Here is a 17,149-nt window from a genome sequence, read left to right as displayed (position 1 = left end):
GCTTCAATATCTGCCACAGTTTGAATGGTTGTAAACATAGGAACCTTCTCGCCGAGAAGCGAACACGGTGGATATATCCGATATCTAATCTACAAGTTTTGACCAACAGGCAGATTTTAATGTTTTACTCCAATGTTTACAAATTTTAATAAATGTATGGCATTCAAGCAATAAGAAAACAATCATCAGCTTCACGAAAGCTAGACCTGGTGCATGTCTAATCGGTTTCAGTGCAAAGGATAAAGGTCAGATGAAGAGTTTCGTTGTTTATAAACGAAAATGCTGATGAGCAGCCTGGGATTTGTACTCGCATGGTTTCTATTATGTGGGTTCACAGTAAGGCACATCATGTATGCTTAGCCTACTTTTGTCAGTTTGTGTTTGTGTATAAATACCTCTCTAATTACGACACGACTTCAAAAGAAGACGTACATAACTTACTACTTCAAATTGGACAGACTTTAAGGAAAAAAAACCCATAATATTATGATCTTGCCAGGTTGAAGCCGAACTAAATTATAAGTATACCTTTATTCCATGCATATGTGACATATCGTGACATTTAAATTAATAAAAATTATCAGAAGTTTTACTAGAATGTGGAAATGTAAAGACATTCTGGGGGTTTTACTTGGTTTTTGATAAATGATATATTCTGGGGTTTGTCTTTTACAAAATTGTGTACCAAATGAAGTTTGTTTATCGAGTTAAAGCCTTTCAGTCTCAATGTTAGTGATAAGGGTGGACTAAGGGACATAACTGCTACAGAGATTCTCAAAATAGACCAGGAAGTATTCGGGTAATCGTTAACAAATTGTACACCAGTTGTGTGACCATCGACCTGGTCAGTATGACACTGGACAGACGATTGCAGTGTTTGGTATGGCTGTACATCACCACACTCCAAGGTAAGATTACTTATATAAGGTGAAGGGAGAGTAAATATATAACACCTGGCTATAATTATGGATACCCTACTTCCTTGTAGCTGGTGCATTTACGACAGTAACAACTAGTAAATAACATGCATATACCTTCAATGGTATGATTCTATAATAAAATAAAATACCTACAATGGAAGTTTATTGAACAACACACATATATATATATACACTCCTTTACTTATGATATGCTATGTGCCTCAATGCTATGCTCCTATACTTTGTTTTTTGTTCTCGTACATGTTACAGGGTTTGTCATACGTTCCTGATCGTTCGCTCTATACATAGAAACTCGCGTTGTGGTTTTATTCACATAAATAGTAATAGATGTCACTGATTGTAAATCGCGAAAACAGAAAACCGTTTAATTTAAATATCGTGCCTTAATTATAGAGTAGTCCCTTATTAAATTGAGTAAGGCAAAAGTGGCTAACTGTTGGAAACTAAGTTGGTAGTATATACATGTATTAAAAAAAAAACACTTGATGAAATTACTGCATTTTTAAAATCTCAAGGATATCCTGAAAATATTGTTGAAAAAGGTAAAAGTATGGCAATTGAAAAGGGACCTTTAACAGCCCGCACTCTTGTTGTAGATGATGTGGCTATGATGCCATTTGTTTCTACTTTCAACCCTCGTAATTTCAACATATTTCCAGTAATCCGGAACAGATGTGAAGATTTGATACGAGGTAGCGAACGTATGAAAAAAGTCTAGGATCGTTGTGCTTTAACAAACAGCAAAAGACAACCAAAAAATCTTAAAAGTATTCTAACTAGATTGAAATTTGAAATTCATCATCTGAATACATGTGTATCAACATGTATTGCACCTCGTTGTGGTACTTGTAACCTTATTATAGAAGGAAGCGATGTTAAGTTCAAAAATAGTTTTAGCTTTAAGGTTAAAAAAACACCATATGCATTGTAAGTCTAGTCATGTAATTTACGCATTGATTTGTAACATTTGTCTGAATTTTATATCGGGCGGTAATCAGCTATGAACAAGAATGACTGTACATAGACAGCAAATACGAACAGACAGCTTAAGATTTTTACCGGTTAGTAAACACATACACGCTTACGCTGATGACAAATTTAAAATATCTCCTATTTATCAAATGAACAACTCTGACGTAATCAAACGTGAGGCTAAGGAAGCTGAATTCATTAGACTTATTAGAGCCCGTTTGGACACTACTGTTTGACTAATAATTTAAAATGTTCTAACTTCATGTTACGTTTAAGGTAGAGAGTACCCCTGTATTTGAAAGGATGTGCATTATCGTGTTTGTTTTTGTCTATAGAAGAGTTATGTTTGTGAAGTAGTGACATCGGTAGTGTGTCGGATTACTATTGTAATGGTCCCGAGTTCGCCCCACACAGGGAGAGTTTCAATGTTAATTTTATTTTGTTGTTGTTATATTTTTTTTATAAATAATAGTATTACTAGTAATCCTAAATCCTAAACAAATAGTACTCTTAAGACTATCGTTATGTGACGTCATAATAATCTCCTAGAAGAGATGAAAGTACTAAAGACTCGTTGATTTTTTTCTTTTTATAACATGTATTAAATATATATATATTACACTGACAGTTTTTAAAACGTAACTTTATTATATCTTTAAATCAAAATTGCGTATTAAATGTATTTTTTTGGCGACAAAGGCGTGCATTATTGATTCCCTATGTTTACATGGGGATTGAATGGATTCATTAACGCTAACGCGCTCAACAGGCTATGTAGGTCAGCTACTGCTATTCATTGCCGCAATGTGCATGATCAAAAAATCCATTCAATTCATATATTTACGTTACGATGAACTACAATACAAAATTTTCAAAAAAAATTGTAAATGTAATGAGGTCATGATATATTATGACGTCACACTACTGAACCTACCAAAATTGACGCCGAAATTAACAATGCACTTTAACCCTTTGCCGCGTGCATTTTACGTTATATGCCTTTTTGTGCCGCCAAGGCCGATCAGATTTGAACTTAAGTGTTGACGTCATAATGGGATACAAGTATGACGTCATGACCTTTATTTCACCCCATGAAGGTGTTTTTTTCTGAAACCATCTATCCTAACCCTTTTTTCTTTTCATTTCTTTTTATCATGTGTCATTTTAAACATATTTGAAATTGAAATTTTATGTCATGACATACTAGCTTCAGATCATTTTCATCTTCCTAAATTTCTACTTTAAATGTATAAACGTTGTAACTAATAATGTGAATCACGCCTGAATACTTTTTTTGTTTTACCCTTTTCCCAATGTAATGTACAAACCATTACTGGGTTGTGCTGTAAACTGTTAGAGACTTCAAAGTAAAGTATGAGCTTATTTGGAAATTATTTAAAACTCAATTTAGGATGAACATTTCTAGGCAAGATGAACTAAAAGAAGCAATTATGTTAAAAGCCTACTAATCGGTCTGGTGTTAGTTCTTTGCCAACACTAGCAATTTGGAAAATAAAATCATAGAAATTCGTACAACAGTTTTTTTGGAAACTCTGAAATAATAAGATCTATCCGTTTTGTAACGGGTCCGTAAAATGTGCCTTCTTCACGAAAGAAAGTCATAATTGTCACTTTCTGATAAAATGACAAACACATTTTCACCTTTGAAAATAATATGATACATGTACATCGACAGGTCTTTACGAAATATTAATGAACGATTGAACGTACATTGTGACGATTTAAGGACAGAACCTTACATTGACGGTACAGTGTGACAACTTTAGGACGGGACTGTAAAATATGACAATTACAGGACGGGACTGTACAGTATGACAATTACACGACGGGACTGTACAGTATGACGATTACACGACGGGACTGTACAGTGTGGCAATTACAGGACGGGACTGTACAGTGTGGCAATTACAGGACGGGACTGTACAGTATGACAATTACAGGACGGGACTGTACAGTGTGGCAATTACAGGACGGGACTGCACAGTATGACAATTACAGGACGGGACTGTACAGTATAGCAATTACAGGACGTAACTGTACAGTGTGACAATTACAGGACGGAACGGTACAATATGACAATTACAGAACGGGAATGTGCAGTTTGACAACTACAGGACGGGCCAGTACATTATGGCAACTACAGGACGGGCTGTACCGTGTGACGTTAACAGGACCGGACTGTACATTGTGGGGATAACAGGATGGGACTTGTAGAGTGTGAGGATAACAGGACGGGACTGTACAATGTGGGGATAACAGGACGGGAATGTACAGTGTGGGGATAACAGGACGGGAATGTACAGTGTGGGATTTGCAGGAGGGGACAGTACAGTGTGACAAGTATAGGACGGGATTGTACAGTGTGACGGGAGTGTACATTATTGTGATAACAGGACGGGACAGTAGAGTGTGGGGTTTTCAGGAGGGGACAGTACAGTGTTACAATTACAGGACGAGATTGTACAGAGTGACGGGAGTGTACATTATTGGGATAACTGGCCGTGACTGTACAGTATGACGACTACAGGACGGAACTGTACAGTATGACAATTACAGGACGGGACTGTACAGTGTGACGACTACAAGACGGGACTGTACATTGTGACAATTACAGACGAATGCATTAATTATTTAGTTCTGACTTAAAAAAGAATTGTTTGACAACATAATTCAGGCATGCATATACATGTTGGAAAATTTCAAACAACTCTCATACTTTGTTTTCCCATGAAAACCTTTCAAAAAGTCTGGGCAAGCGAAGTACTTGTGTGTACAGTCAGCTCCAACGAAAACAGGAGACAAAAATACCCAATAGGTGAAGCATATCTTCCTGGCATATTTTTACGGATTACTCATGATCTATAGGCTATGTTGGAAGAACTCTTATCCTTGGTTGGTAAACGTCAACCATTATACAGATGATCATGATGTCACAACCCTGATGATGTCATACTCCTCACCTCAAATTTAGCGGAATAATGTCATACACGCATTAGGCGGATAGATACCGGGGCCAATGAGGTCAGAATCCCTCTTATGAAAAAAAGGTAGAAAAGTTCATTAAAGGAGAGATCCCCTCCCACGCAAGATAAAAGGATCAATGCCAGTCTAGATGAAAAATCGAAAAAAGGTACAATGCGTATTTATATGAATTGTGTGATCATTGTGAGTAAAATCAGCTGACTGGTTGCATGAGTATCGTTGTAAGCATAGTGTGTTTATAGTATAAAGGCAGTTGTTTTCAGTTGATATATTTATGTAGAAAACAAACATCAAGAATGCAAATATAATAAAACGTACTCAGCATGTGGTTGTTCACAGTTCACACAAAGCAGCCACATGATGTTTTACCTTAATAGAAAGCATTGGGCAGAAAGATACTAGAAAGATTGACAAGAATCCAAACCTGAGATATGCTTTTGATTATAGACTTTAACGTTAGGCAAAATATGCTTGCTTGAATGTCTGTATTATTGCATGTAAGTACTTAATTAATACGAGACATACGTATACCGATCAGTTACATGTATTGTTCACATAATACAGTAACACTGATTATAGGTTCGGCAACGTTCAATTTTGATACTTTATTTAAAAGTATTTACGTCCAGTATAATTAGAATGTGACATATAACCTTAAAAAGCCGTAAGCCAAGATATGTTTAATTGGGGTAAAAATAGAGATAACATGCAACCAATCTCTGTACAACAAACTTACATCTAAATTAATGTCAACAATGACTATATATTTATATACTCAATATCCACACGGACCAAACTAACAATCCGTGCCTAAATATATCTACTGAACATAGTTAACACATACCATACTTTTGATAATCACTTTTCTCATTTGTACAGGTGTAACTGGATTATCCCTGGTGGTCAGTCCCTCTCCTACAGCCGAGATCGTATCCGGTCAGACCCTCAGTATCACGTGTCAGTGGACAGCTGACTACACAGGGTCAAATGCTGTTGTTAACTACAGACTGAATGATGGTGAAGGTAGAATAGGTACAATGTATATAAACTTTGGGACAGGATGTCCATCAGTACCACCACCCTACACACTTACCTGTAACAGAGACATGAGGACACTGGGGATACAGATTCCCGCCAACAGTTACAGTCACGGGGACAGATGGACGTGTGAGGGGAGAAATGACAACTTTGACAATACAACACCAACACAGACAGACACGACCACAGTGGACGTTATAGGTGAGATGATTTAATGTTTATGACAGAATAAACAGATTTGAAAATAAATTGGGTAGAGTATGTTTGAACTGTGCATTTACTTGTTGAATATACATGCGGGTGGGCTGCGTCAATGTCATTTACGTATGGTGATTAATTGGGGAAAAGGTACAATGTCTATACTTTTCCTGTGAAACACTAACATATGGCTTTTTTACATTATAACTGTTCATATTTATTTTGATGTGTTAACATGTGCATAGCATTGTCACTAGATAGTTGTGTCGTTGATTGGACTTCAAATGCCATGCACCACGGGACACAATGCTTAGCGTATTAATACAGCACAGACCGGAACACAATATCCGATGTAAACAAACATGACTGAAATATCGCAGGGCATTGTGAGACTTGACAATGCAATTGTAAATGTGTAAAAAACGAGAACATCTTTTTAAAATACTTATATTACAATAAAAAAACCACAAAGGTCTGCAAAATCATACAAAATACATCGGTTGAAATAACCTATGAAAATAATTTAAACACTCATACAATTTATCAGAAATATCCTCTGTAACACTGCACTGATCCAATTAAGACAGAATCAAACGATATTTGCCACTTTTTTCTTGGATTTGCGCGGCTTTTTTTGGTGATGAATTATCATCTAGCGTGAATGAAACTAGCACGCATTATGGTGTTTGCTTACAAAGCTGCGCCATTCAAAAACATCATATATGCAATACAAAAACAGTCCAACGCTTGAATAAAAGTATTACAATAGTAATATCCAAAAATATTAATTAAATATTATATTATATTATAGAGCTCTATTGTATATTTATCCCGCGCAGTTGATGTAATACACTGGTAATGTTCTGTATGTGCTCGTCGTTGATTTAATGCCCATTTTGTAGGGACACATGCTATTTTTGCAATACTAAAATGTTTTTTTTTTAAACTGTGTGAACGAACAGTCGTCCCACCCTCATAGACGTATCTCCCATTTTAGCTGGAGAAGATCACCGGGTTACCCCCTAGGAGGAGGTAGCCTCGTGCAGAATGGCGCGACCTTAGTCATAACAATACTATGATGTCACATCATCAATGCGTATGTGATAGGCGTCATGGTGAGCGGGAAACATGAAGGGTCGTGTGGTGAATGTGCCTTATTGTTTACATTGTAACTACATTTTACGAACAACCCACGTAAAATGGGTTAACAAACATACATTGATGGACATTTGAGGGCATATACGCGGATGTTGAAATCATGTATATACTGACAAAGTCCTAACCATATTTTGTATTAAAAGCTAACAGCGTTAATCTGATTTCTACAGATTAAGTGTACATTTTAAACAGGAGAAAGACAAAATGAATTGCAAGACCAGGGTTCGAACTCGGAACCCTCCGAACTGTAGACGGATGCTCTAACCAACTAAGCTACCTTGTCACTTGCGATCGACAAAGTTAAATTCCGCTACATTCCTCCCTCCTTTAACAAAGTCGTCGAAGACCCCGAAGACACACGAGACCCTAGACCACTTCGTGTGGGTATATTTCGTTGGGCGAAAGAGAGGATAAATGCACGGCCAGACCTTCGTTCGAACCCGGGACCCTCCGGACTCTAGACGGACGCTCTAACCAATTTAGCTATCTGGTCGCCGGCGATCGACCCAGTCTAGTTCCGCAACAGATTTAATATATAGTTAGTATATAATCTATTATTACTTATTATATTTATAGTAACTACGGATCTTCCGGATCCGTGATCAGTGAAGTAAATACGTTCAACAGGAGACATGTGTCCATGTAAACACAGCGCTTACCGGTAGAATCTTCGATGTGATTAAAACTTTTAATCTGTTAATATTACATGTGAGTGCTGTCTTAAAAGTCAGGCCTAAACTTATGTAATCTCCCTAGGTCATCGGTATAGAACAGATTGTCTACACATGTGCACAGTACCTACTGCGCAGGTCATGCTCTACTACGCCTAGCCTGCTCCCATAACCCCGTTCCCTAAGTCTCTTTCATTCATGCTGTTGTGTACTCTGCCATTCTGGACATAACTCAATACACTCCCCCTCAACATTATGATGGAATGTTCTGAAAATGAGGGAACGTAGTCACGACTGGGTGCGAGAAACCAATCTCGGGTTAACAAGCAGTACATCCTTCTTTATCGGACAATAAGTCCTTGTCAGCCAGACGAAGTAAACTGCATGTCTGGAGATGAAGTCTCCAGCAAACGTTGACCAGCTGTTCGTCGACTGTTATGAGTACCACAACCAGGATGTGGATAACCAAGGAGGATTAGAGTAACCGTATTTACCCTATGGTTACCAAGAAATAAATTATGACTTCCAGACTGAATTAGTCAAACTATCAGCTGTTAGTTGACTGTTATGATTATCACAACCAGGATGTGGATAACCAAGAAAGAGCTAAGTGACCGTATTAAAGTTACCAAAGGATTACCCAAACTGTCATGTGTGCTTTAAGGCATACAAGTAGTTGATGTTTCAAGGTGAACTCATTTATCTTATCTGACTTCAAAAGAACTTCACCTCTGTAAAACTTGTTTCTGTCACGGCGGCTGGCTCCACCAAGGTATTCCACTTGCTGTTACTATCTTATCCACTGTCCTACATAATACTGGCATGACAACATGATGATCAAGCTGTTGCACTTCAGAACAGTTTTTGAAGGAAACCGGATTTATTAAGTCATTTACTGACATATGTGTCCAAGGCAATACAAGAATCTATCTTTGTTTATGCAAGCATGACATGTTGACCACTTCGTGTACACCAAGAAGATGTCCAATAGCTTCAACCATACACTCTAGATTGGATGACAGGTCTTTAAGTCTGAAAATCAAATATATCATATTTATCTTCAATACCACTCCTGCCGCCCCATCTGCAACCATAATACCCTTAGGACTACAGCTGAAAAAGAAATCTGATACCTTTCAGTACGTTGTTGGTTGACGTTGCCTGACAGTGAGCTGCTAACCAAGAAAGTAGTACTAAAAGTGTGTGGTAAAGCAGGCTATACTCAGCAGTTATCCTTATATATAACAAAACCTTCCGGTGAGGTCAGGATCTACAACAGCCATATACCTGGTTTTCTAAACTTACCAGGCTTCTCCCGCCTTTACTTGCTCAGCATCAGACCAGAGATCAAGACAACACATCTATTTCTCGCACATTCTGAAACTCTCAACACCCAGACAATAAGTCTTTATATAATACTCTGTCAGTCGAATATTTCACAGATTCCTCGGGAAGCGGTGCTGTTTGATGGAACTTAACTTTGAAGTTTCCATAAGCTCATTGGCACCAAAAGGCCCGTCTAATTTCCTCATTATATGTCGGAATGAGTTATGACTTCCAATTTGAGTTTATACTGTGAAGAAAAAGAGCCTTTCCATGCAGATTCCAACTCACATAAACTCTGTATTCTCCTTCTGCCCAATGCAGTACAGACCTGTGACGGTTAATCTGTTGCTTGAAAGAAAGCTAAATGGACTTCCCGTTATATTTCATAGTTTTGAATAACAGTTTGGAATGTCACCTGCGAGGTTAGAACCCGATTATTCCCGATTCTTCCCGGATGTATGGCTACCAGAGGACGTGTCGTAAAAGAATACCGACTAGCTTCGTGAATGTCCTGAGGATTTAGAGCAACACCTATCACGAAACCCAAAAGAACTAGATATGTGATATCGTCTATGTCTGACATGCCTTTTCCTCGACAACAACCTCCTGCGTGGCCTTAGTGGTGTCCTTTGACCAAGAAGAACTAGATCGGTAAGTTTGCATCTCCTATACATTGAGGGTGACCTTGACCTAGATGGACTAAGCCGGTAATGTCTTCTGTGATTTCGTTGTTTCCTTTCTCTTGAGGTTGATAATAACATAGAACAACTAAATATATTAGCGGAAAAAAGAAAGTGTGCATGCGGGGAATTGTTATAGAACATGTATTACCAACTGTATATACATGAAAATTCACCCACATGACCGAGTATGACACATACACACTATCCGGGTGTCATTGACAGTTTTCCCCGTGCAGTTTGCTATCTATAGGCGTTGACCAGTTTGCACGTTTTTCTCGTCCAGCCATCCAATTTGACAATGAAAGTTTATTTTTCAACTGTTGGGTCACTCTGTTGAGACCAGTGAACAGTAAAAACAGCATTATAACGTTTTAATTTGTGATTAATGCTATGCCGAGGCGTAATGGTATGCTTCAAGCTGGCATGGGCCAAGCCGTTGTCTCTACACGTTTTCATGTCCATCGAAACACGCGTGTCCGTGACGCGTGTGTGGTACAACGACGTTCTTTCGGCGGATGCAGCGTTATGATTTGGGGCGGCATCACAGCCAACGGGATAACGCCTCTGGTGGTTGTTAACGGGAATTTAAACGCGCTACGTTACCGTGACGAGATCCTCCGGACCCACGTCGTTCCATTCGTGCAAGGGAAGCAACGTCACATTACGCTACAGCAGGACAACGCCAGGCAACACACAGCTCGTGTCGCGATGGAATTTCTGACCCAGCAGAACGTTGACGTATTACCCTGGCCTGCTGTATCTCCCGATCTGTCGCCCATTGGACACGCCAGGGCTGAAATGAAGCGCAGATTACGGGCCTTACCTAATCAACCGGTGACGTTGGCTGAGTTGGCTGCAACGTTAGTACAGATCTGGAATGCCATCCCACAAGCATTCTTGAACCGTCTGATAGGCTCCATGCGTCGACGTTGCCAGGCTTGCATTCAGGCAAACGATGGACATACGAGGTATTAACTTTGTGAACTCAGTATTTACCCCTGCTGTGTTCACTCCCGAGCGGAACTTATTGATTCTATAACGTGGAAAATGGAATGCAACTGTTAATAAATAACAAATAAATTGTCCCTGAAAACGAAAAATGGCCAGGTGAACGTTGTTGTCGTCTTGATATTAACTAAGGAAGAATGATATTGTAATTTGTTCCTGTCTTATGGTCTTGAAATCTACTGAAACCGGTTCTTCTCTTGCTATTGTCTGTATGCTGCCCGACATAACTGGCCCCGATATATCATTGTTCAGCAATCGGATCCCTTCTCATCGGACAGCGAGTATGTGATGACCAAAATTTCTGGTGTTTGCACTCTTCCTTCTGCCCGCTAAGGATATGCACCAAAGTCGATCCTTCTAAGTATATTCTCTCTTGGTTCTTTTCCTAATACCATAACATAACATAAAGGGGTACAATGGTCCTTTTCCGTCTCTGATTTTTACCAAATATGCAGCCTTCTTTTTGACTTACACCTGGTTAACTTCTCCGAAGCAAAGGCAATATTTATCTTAAACGCCATAACGGAATATAACGATAATATCAACAATAATTTAAAGAGCGAACAACGTATATGCTAATGCACCAACTTATTCGCAATGCCTATAGTAGTGATATATTTGGTAAGAAACCAATACAAATATCTGTATTAAACTGTATTACCGCCTTAAATCTCAATTCATAATAACTGACAAAGTAAAGCAATAATATCATTGATTACGTTTGCTGTTACAAAATGTAATGATTCCTATAGATTAGAAACCAGAACAGTCAGTAATGTATCATACATGTTAGGAAACTATACGGTTCACTGATGTTTTTTGTACTAAGTCTGGTAAGAAACAAAAACGATCAATGGTTTAGCTTACTTTCCTCACAATAAATTATATAGAAACCACATTGCGATGTTTAGGTTTGCCGTATATTCGATGTTTTTCCAAATGCCCTTTCCGATGTATGATAAAAGTTAGAAACTTCACTTGTCACAAAAACAGTTAACAAACAAACTTCGCAATGATTACATCGCCTTTGACATATCTCACCAGGAAAGGCTAGCCGAATGAATGCATCGGGTAGGAGTCACAGGACTTAACTTTCAACATACTGAAAAATGTGTTATCTACCAACCTTGATTTAAAATTGCACGATTTGAGTACTAAATTCATACTCAGAACGGATGCATTGAATTAGGCATTGAATCAATTTGGCTTCAAGAGGATGATGGTGTAGTGCATCCGGTTGATTACATGAGTAGGAAATTCAAAGGCAGAGAAATGGCATATTCAGTTTGAGAAGGACGGTTTGATGGTTGTGTGTATGATATCCAGGTTTCAAAAACGGTCATCAGTTCATCTTGGAAACGGACCATCATCCGTAACTGAATATCTAAATAAATCGAAAGGAACCGGCGCACGATTGATGAGATCATCATTGCAGCTTCAGCTACATCGGTTCCGAATACGAGCTATCAAAGAACCAGACAACGTAGGAGCTGATTTCCTTAGCAGAGTGTATATATCAGACTGACATAGTTATGATGTGTGTTTGGGAAATACAAGTGTGTTTATTTCTGGAAGTTCCAACCATATTTTTGATATATTAAGTATATGTTAACAGTATCAATCACATTTCTATAGATTCAGTAAAGTTTCAATATACAAGTATAGTGAGTACATAATCTAGTTCTACTTTATTTAATATGACTTGTAATTATTCAATATATTTATAATAATTACCAAGTTTCTGGACACAGTTTCAATGCAAATAGATAAGTAGAACCGCAGTTAGTTGTACATGTAAACACAACACACAGTTATGTTATAGCGTGAGTGTCAAACGACTTACAGTGAGTTTTCCAAACAAAAACTACAGTTTGCAATTAGTGCAATTGCATTATAATATCCCATACGTTAAATTGTATGACCTGACATATGATGCGTTTGTACTTGAAGCGTATACATACATATTGCAGTTCAGAGCGATGACTACATATCATACCTTTGAATACCACGCCGATATCGGTTATTTATGCATAACCGAATTACATGTACAGGTTTGACACAGCTTTAAACGTGTTGAGTTTGCCTTAATGAGAAACTTGTGTACAGTAGTTGATTTAGCTAGTTTAATGTGAAAAACGTTGTACATGTGGTAGTAATTCTTATTAGTAGTATATGAAGTCAAATAGTAACAGTTATAGATTAATGATGGAACTTTGATTAACATATATATCAATATGCATATATTGGTTATAGTTTTGTAACTATGAATTGGGTAAAACATAATTAGAGTACAGTAGTTAGATATTGCTACTTGTGTTATTACAGCTCTAACCCATGTTGTTGTGAGGACCGAAAGTCATCGGTGATCTAGCATAGACAAGTTACCGAAGTGAATAGTCCTATGTGGGCAACTATTGAAGAGAAGTTATGATGTAGTCCTGTGTGGGCAAAATGATATGTCAATGGTGCACTGAATTTCTGTATGCATTGACAGGATAATTGTATGTGTGGGCAGATATCAAATCATGTAGTCATGTGTGGGCAATGATATATTCATAGAGTCCTGTGTGGACAACTGTAAAGGATGGCAGTCCTGTGTGGACAACTGTAAGCTCCGGTAGTCCTAATTGAGCAAACGTATGCAATCATGAAAGGGCAACCTTAAACAGTCCTGAGCGGACATCGGTGACAAAACGTCGTAGGCAACTACACTTCTCAATGTAAGGACAATTATAAATGACCGTTATGCATGGTACTTATCCATGCCATGTGTGGACATCTAAATGATATCCAGTATGTTACCCGTGGGTTATGATGGCCGTCATTGACTGACTGCGGTATTTTGTCAGCTTATGGACCACCTAAATAGGAACGATATACCTGTTCAATACCCTAAAATTTGAATTTTGTGTAATCTACAGGTTTGAATGTGTTTGTGTATGACAGATGTGAGAAAGTTGTATTATAAGTTTTTATATGTATAAATATTGTTACAGTTATAAACCTGTATATCTGGTGTTTGCTTCATTCTTGATAGCAGCGCTCATTGTTCAAAACCGTATACAATGATTAACCGTATTTTCTAATTTAAACTGTTGTTGTGACACGGAGAATATGTTGCATTGCTCAAAGTGTATGGAATACATACCATTTCGTTACAATATTCGTCTGTAAAAAAAGTACTGTGTGTTGCAGCCACGACTGATGAGTACGCTTCACGTGCTAGGTGTGCTGGGAAAGTTACTCGTAAGCTGCGTGATTTTGACGTGTTGTGTGATGAGAGTAATGTCCGGTTCTGAAGGGTCGTTTGGAAAGCCCACATAAACACAATATAACTCTGTTCATATGTCAAAACATTCATTTAAGTGTAATGCCTATCAATGTATGACAAGGCAACGATGGAGATTCGAATGGGGTTAGGACAACACTTGGTTAGACTATCAAATGAATGGCCATCTTAGAAACATTATTGAGCAATTGCATGTGGAATTTGTGTCCAATTTTACCCAAACTAAATCAGAACAGGATATGAAAAAACGCCTTTTGTCAAAAGATACAGACCAGGTCTTGGCTGTTAGTATGTCACAATTTCCAGGCGACTATTAAAGTGGTTTGGACGTCTAAATGATTAAATTGATTAAAGGATGGACATTCTGAATCCATTTCAAAAAATAGCGCAAACAATCTTTTAACAAATTTAGGTTCCGCATGATGACCGTGATGTATTGAGGTTTTTATGATGGAGGATTGTGATATGACACACGAACCTACATCTTATCGTATGACTGTTCATCCTTTGTGAAGCGTATGTAGTCCAATTTGCACAATCTGCGCATTAAAGCGTACTGCCGAAGAAAACGCCGTATCATTTGAATATTGTGCAATATTACTAATTGCTTAAGTTGCTGAATATTTAAAGCACGTGGGAGGTAAAGAAAAGGCAATGAAACATGTTCATGACTTGAGATCTCACGTTATTAGGAAGCTCTCATCTTACCGAATTGGTCATAAACCGTGAGTTTGTTATAAAAAGCAACGTATTGGAAGAACAGGCTACGAAAACACGTCAATCAGAACTACACCGTGGATCATTGCCGTTTGAAAGACCACATGGTGTTCACTGGAACATTAAGTGTGACACATTTGGAACCAAGATCAAAGAGTTGGATACAAAATGCACAAGGCAAATCGTTTTGAGTTTCACACACTTAGTATATAATCCTTTTTCAATTCGTGTGTCCATTCGTTCTTCAATATAAACTGAATTTTTTCAGTCAGAGTGTAAGATGAACAAAGAAATACTTGGATGACGAAAGCAAATAATATTGATGAAATGGGTGAGTTTTTGAGAGAGATCGTTGTCTCACACCGGATAATTTCGACTCTGGAGTTAAATTAGAGCTTTATCATTTTTTCGTCTAAAGAAGTACGCATGGAACGGTTCGTACATTCAAGCTGTGAAGTCAATCAGTATATTCACTGTTTATTCTTCTGGAAAATCTTTGGCTGTGTCCGCGGTACGAGTGAATATTATCCTGAAAATGATGAACTGATTTTTTTTCTGTTGACAAAAACTTGTTTAGGACAGAAAGTATAATCGTGCAATACATCAAAACCAAGAAACGGCATTTCCACATATACACGATGGGTCTTCTCCTGTAGGAGTTATATGGAAAGCAAGTGAATCTTGCTGATAATGTTTTTCGAGGGTTAAATTTGTCTGAAATGGTCACCAAGTAAAGATGGAAACATGGGCCAGAATTATTGTCAAAACACGAGTCAGAATATTCAGGGCGTCCAACGTGCCTGGAACTATCGAGAGTTGTTAAGGAAATAAAACCATGTGTTGTCAAAACAGAACCAGCGGATGAACCAATTTGACAGCGTTTCCCACTGATCGCCATGTACATAAACTGTGTAGTTAAACATTCTCTGATTAGATTTGCATCAAACAGATTCATGGCGAAATAATACCTCCTGTTTTGAATTGTACGACATGCTCAGCTTGCCAAATCTAAATACTGTTGGAACTTTCTTATAAACTAGTTGTATGGATATTAATGATTGGCTTATGAATTGTATGACATTTGGATTATATTTGCAACGAATGTGGTCCCAGTGATAATAAAGAAAGTTAGTGGCTGGTTGCAAAGGCCCTATTGCCACGGATACTAATTTATGAACCGCTTTGAGACGACCTACGAACTAAGTTGTGATGAAGCGGTATAAAAGAACCTCGAATTATTATTTATTATTATTATTATGCGGGATGGTGTTTCTAGATTGTCCATGTCATGTTTCCATACGCCGGCTAGGGAATGAGTAGTGGGCCAACTTTAGTGACGTAGTAGGAAATTGCAATTGTATGCGATGGACTATTTATCATTGAAAATGCGGTATAGTGTGAGCAGGAAAAATGAAGGGCCTTGCGGTGAATTGACTGTGTCGATTTTGTTGTTACGGTTCAGCACCCCACTTCCTGTTAATGAACCTAAGGGTACACACTGTAGGCATATTCATGTGACGAAAATAATTTAAATGTAAATCAGGTATGACGAATGCTAAACAGAAAAGTGGCAGCTGACAGCGTATTCGTCATTACCTGAAATGGAAAACTGTATACAATTTGTATATTATGGTTGTTGATATCTACGTGAAATCGATGTGTGTTCTTTAGCGTTACATTAATGTGCAGTATTGTTTACATCCCAGGTCTATTACACATGCTATGAACCATACAATACGGTGTGCTCACCATGTGTGGACGATAAAAACTGGCGATGATACATTTTGTTTCACTCATTCCGTACCGCAACTCCGGTCTGGATTTCTTATCAAATGTCCTTACTAGACTCGCCCCTGCGCATATAACAAAATGACGAATTATTAATGTATGTTTTAGACGAGATGTAACAACTGCAAGAAGTAAATAGGTAACCGTGAACAAATGTTGTTACTGTTTCATGTTATTGTTTAAAGACATACATATATCCATATTTAGAGCATTTTGTCGACTAAATGGTAGCCGATTATCACTGAGAAGTCGACATTTGTCCGACAACGAACGATACGATTCCTTGTATTTAAAACAGCGTTGTAGTGCAGGTTCCCAATTGGGATTGATTTTGGTTACGAAAACGATACGTTTTTT

The 17,149-nt window shown here is 37.9% G+C and overlaps 1 protein-coding gene across 1 annotated transcript in view; it reads left to right on the top strand.

Moving 5' to 3' along the window:
- The first annotated feature begins 793 nt into the window (after nucleotides 1–793).
- The window catches only part of LOC110456334 (hemicentin-2-like), a 28,530-nt gene continuing 12,174 nt past the window's right edge, over nucleotides 794–17,149 (top strand). The window contains exons 1-2 of the mRNA XM_021507010.1: nucleotides 794–908; nucleotides 5,796–6,155. Of these exons, the coding sequence (XP_021362685.1) occupies nucleotides 851–908; nucleotides 5,796–6,155 (418 nt within the window). The 5' untranslated portion in view covers nucleotides 794–850. The remainder of the gene's footprint in view (nucleotides 909–5,795; nucleotides 6,156–17,149) is intronic.

The sequence above is a fragment of the Mizuhopecten yessoensis genome, unplaced genomic scaffold (genome assembly GCF_002113885.1).
Source record: "Mizuhopecten yessoensis strain PY_sf001 unplaced genomic scaffold, ASM211388v2 scaffold8679, whole genome shotgun sequence".
NCBI lineage: Eukaryota > Metazoa > Mollusca > Bivalvia > Pectinida > Pectinidae > Mizuhopecten > Mizuhopecten yessoensis.
Note: the sequence above shows the minus strand (reverse complement) of the source record. Positions and strands in the feature narration are given on the sequence as shown.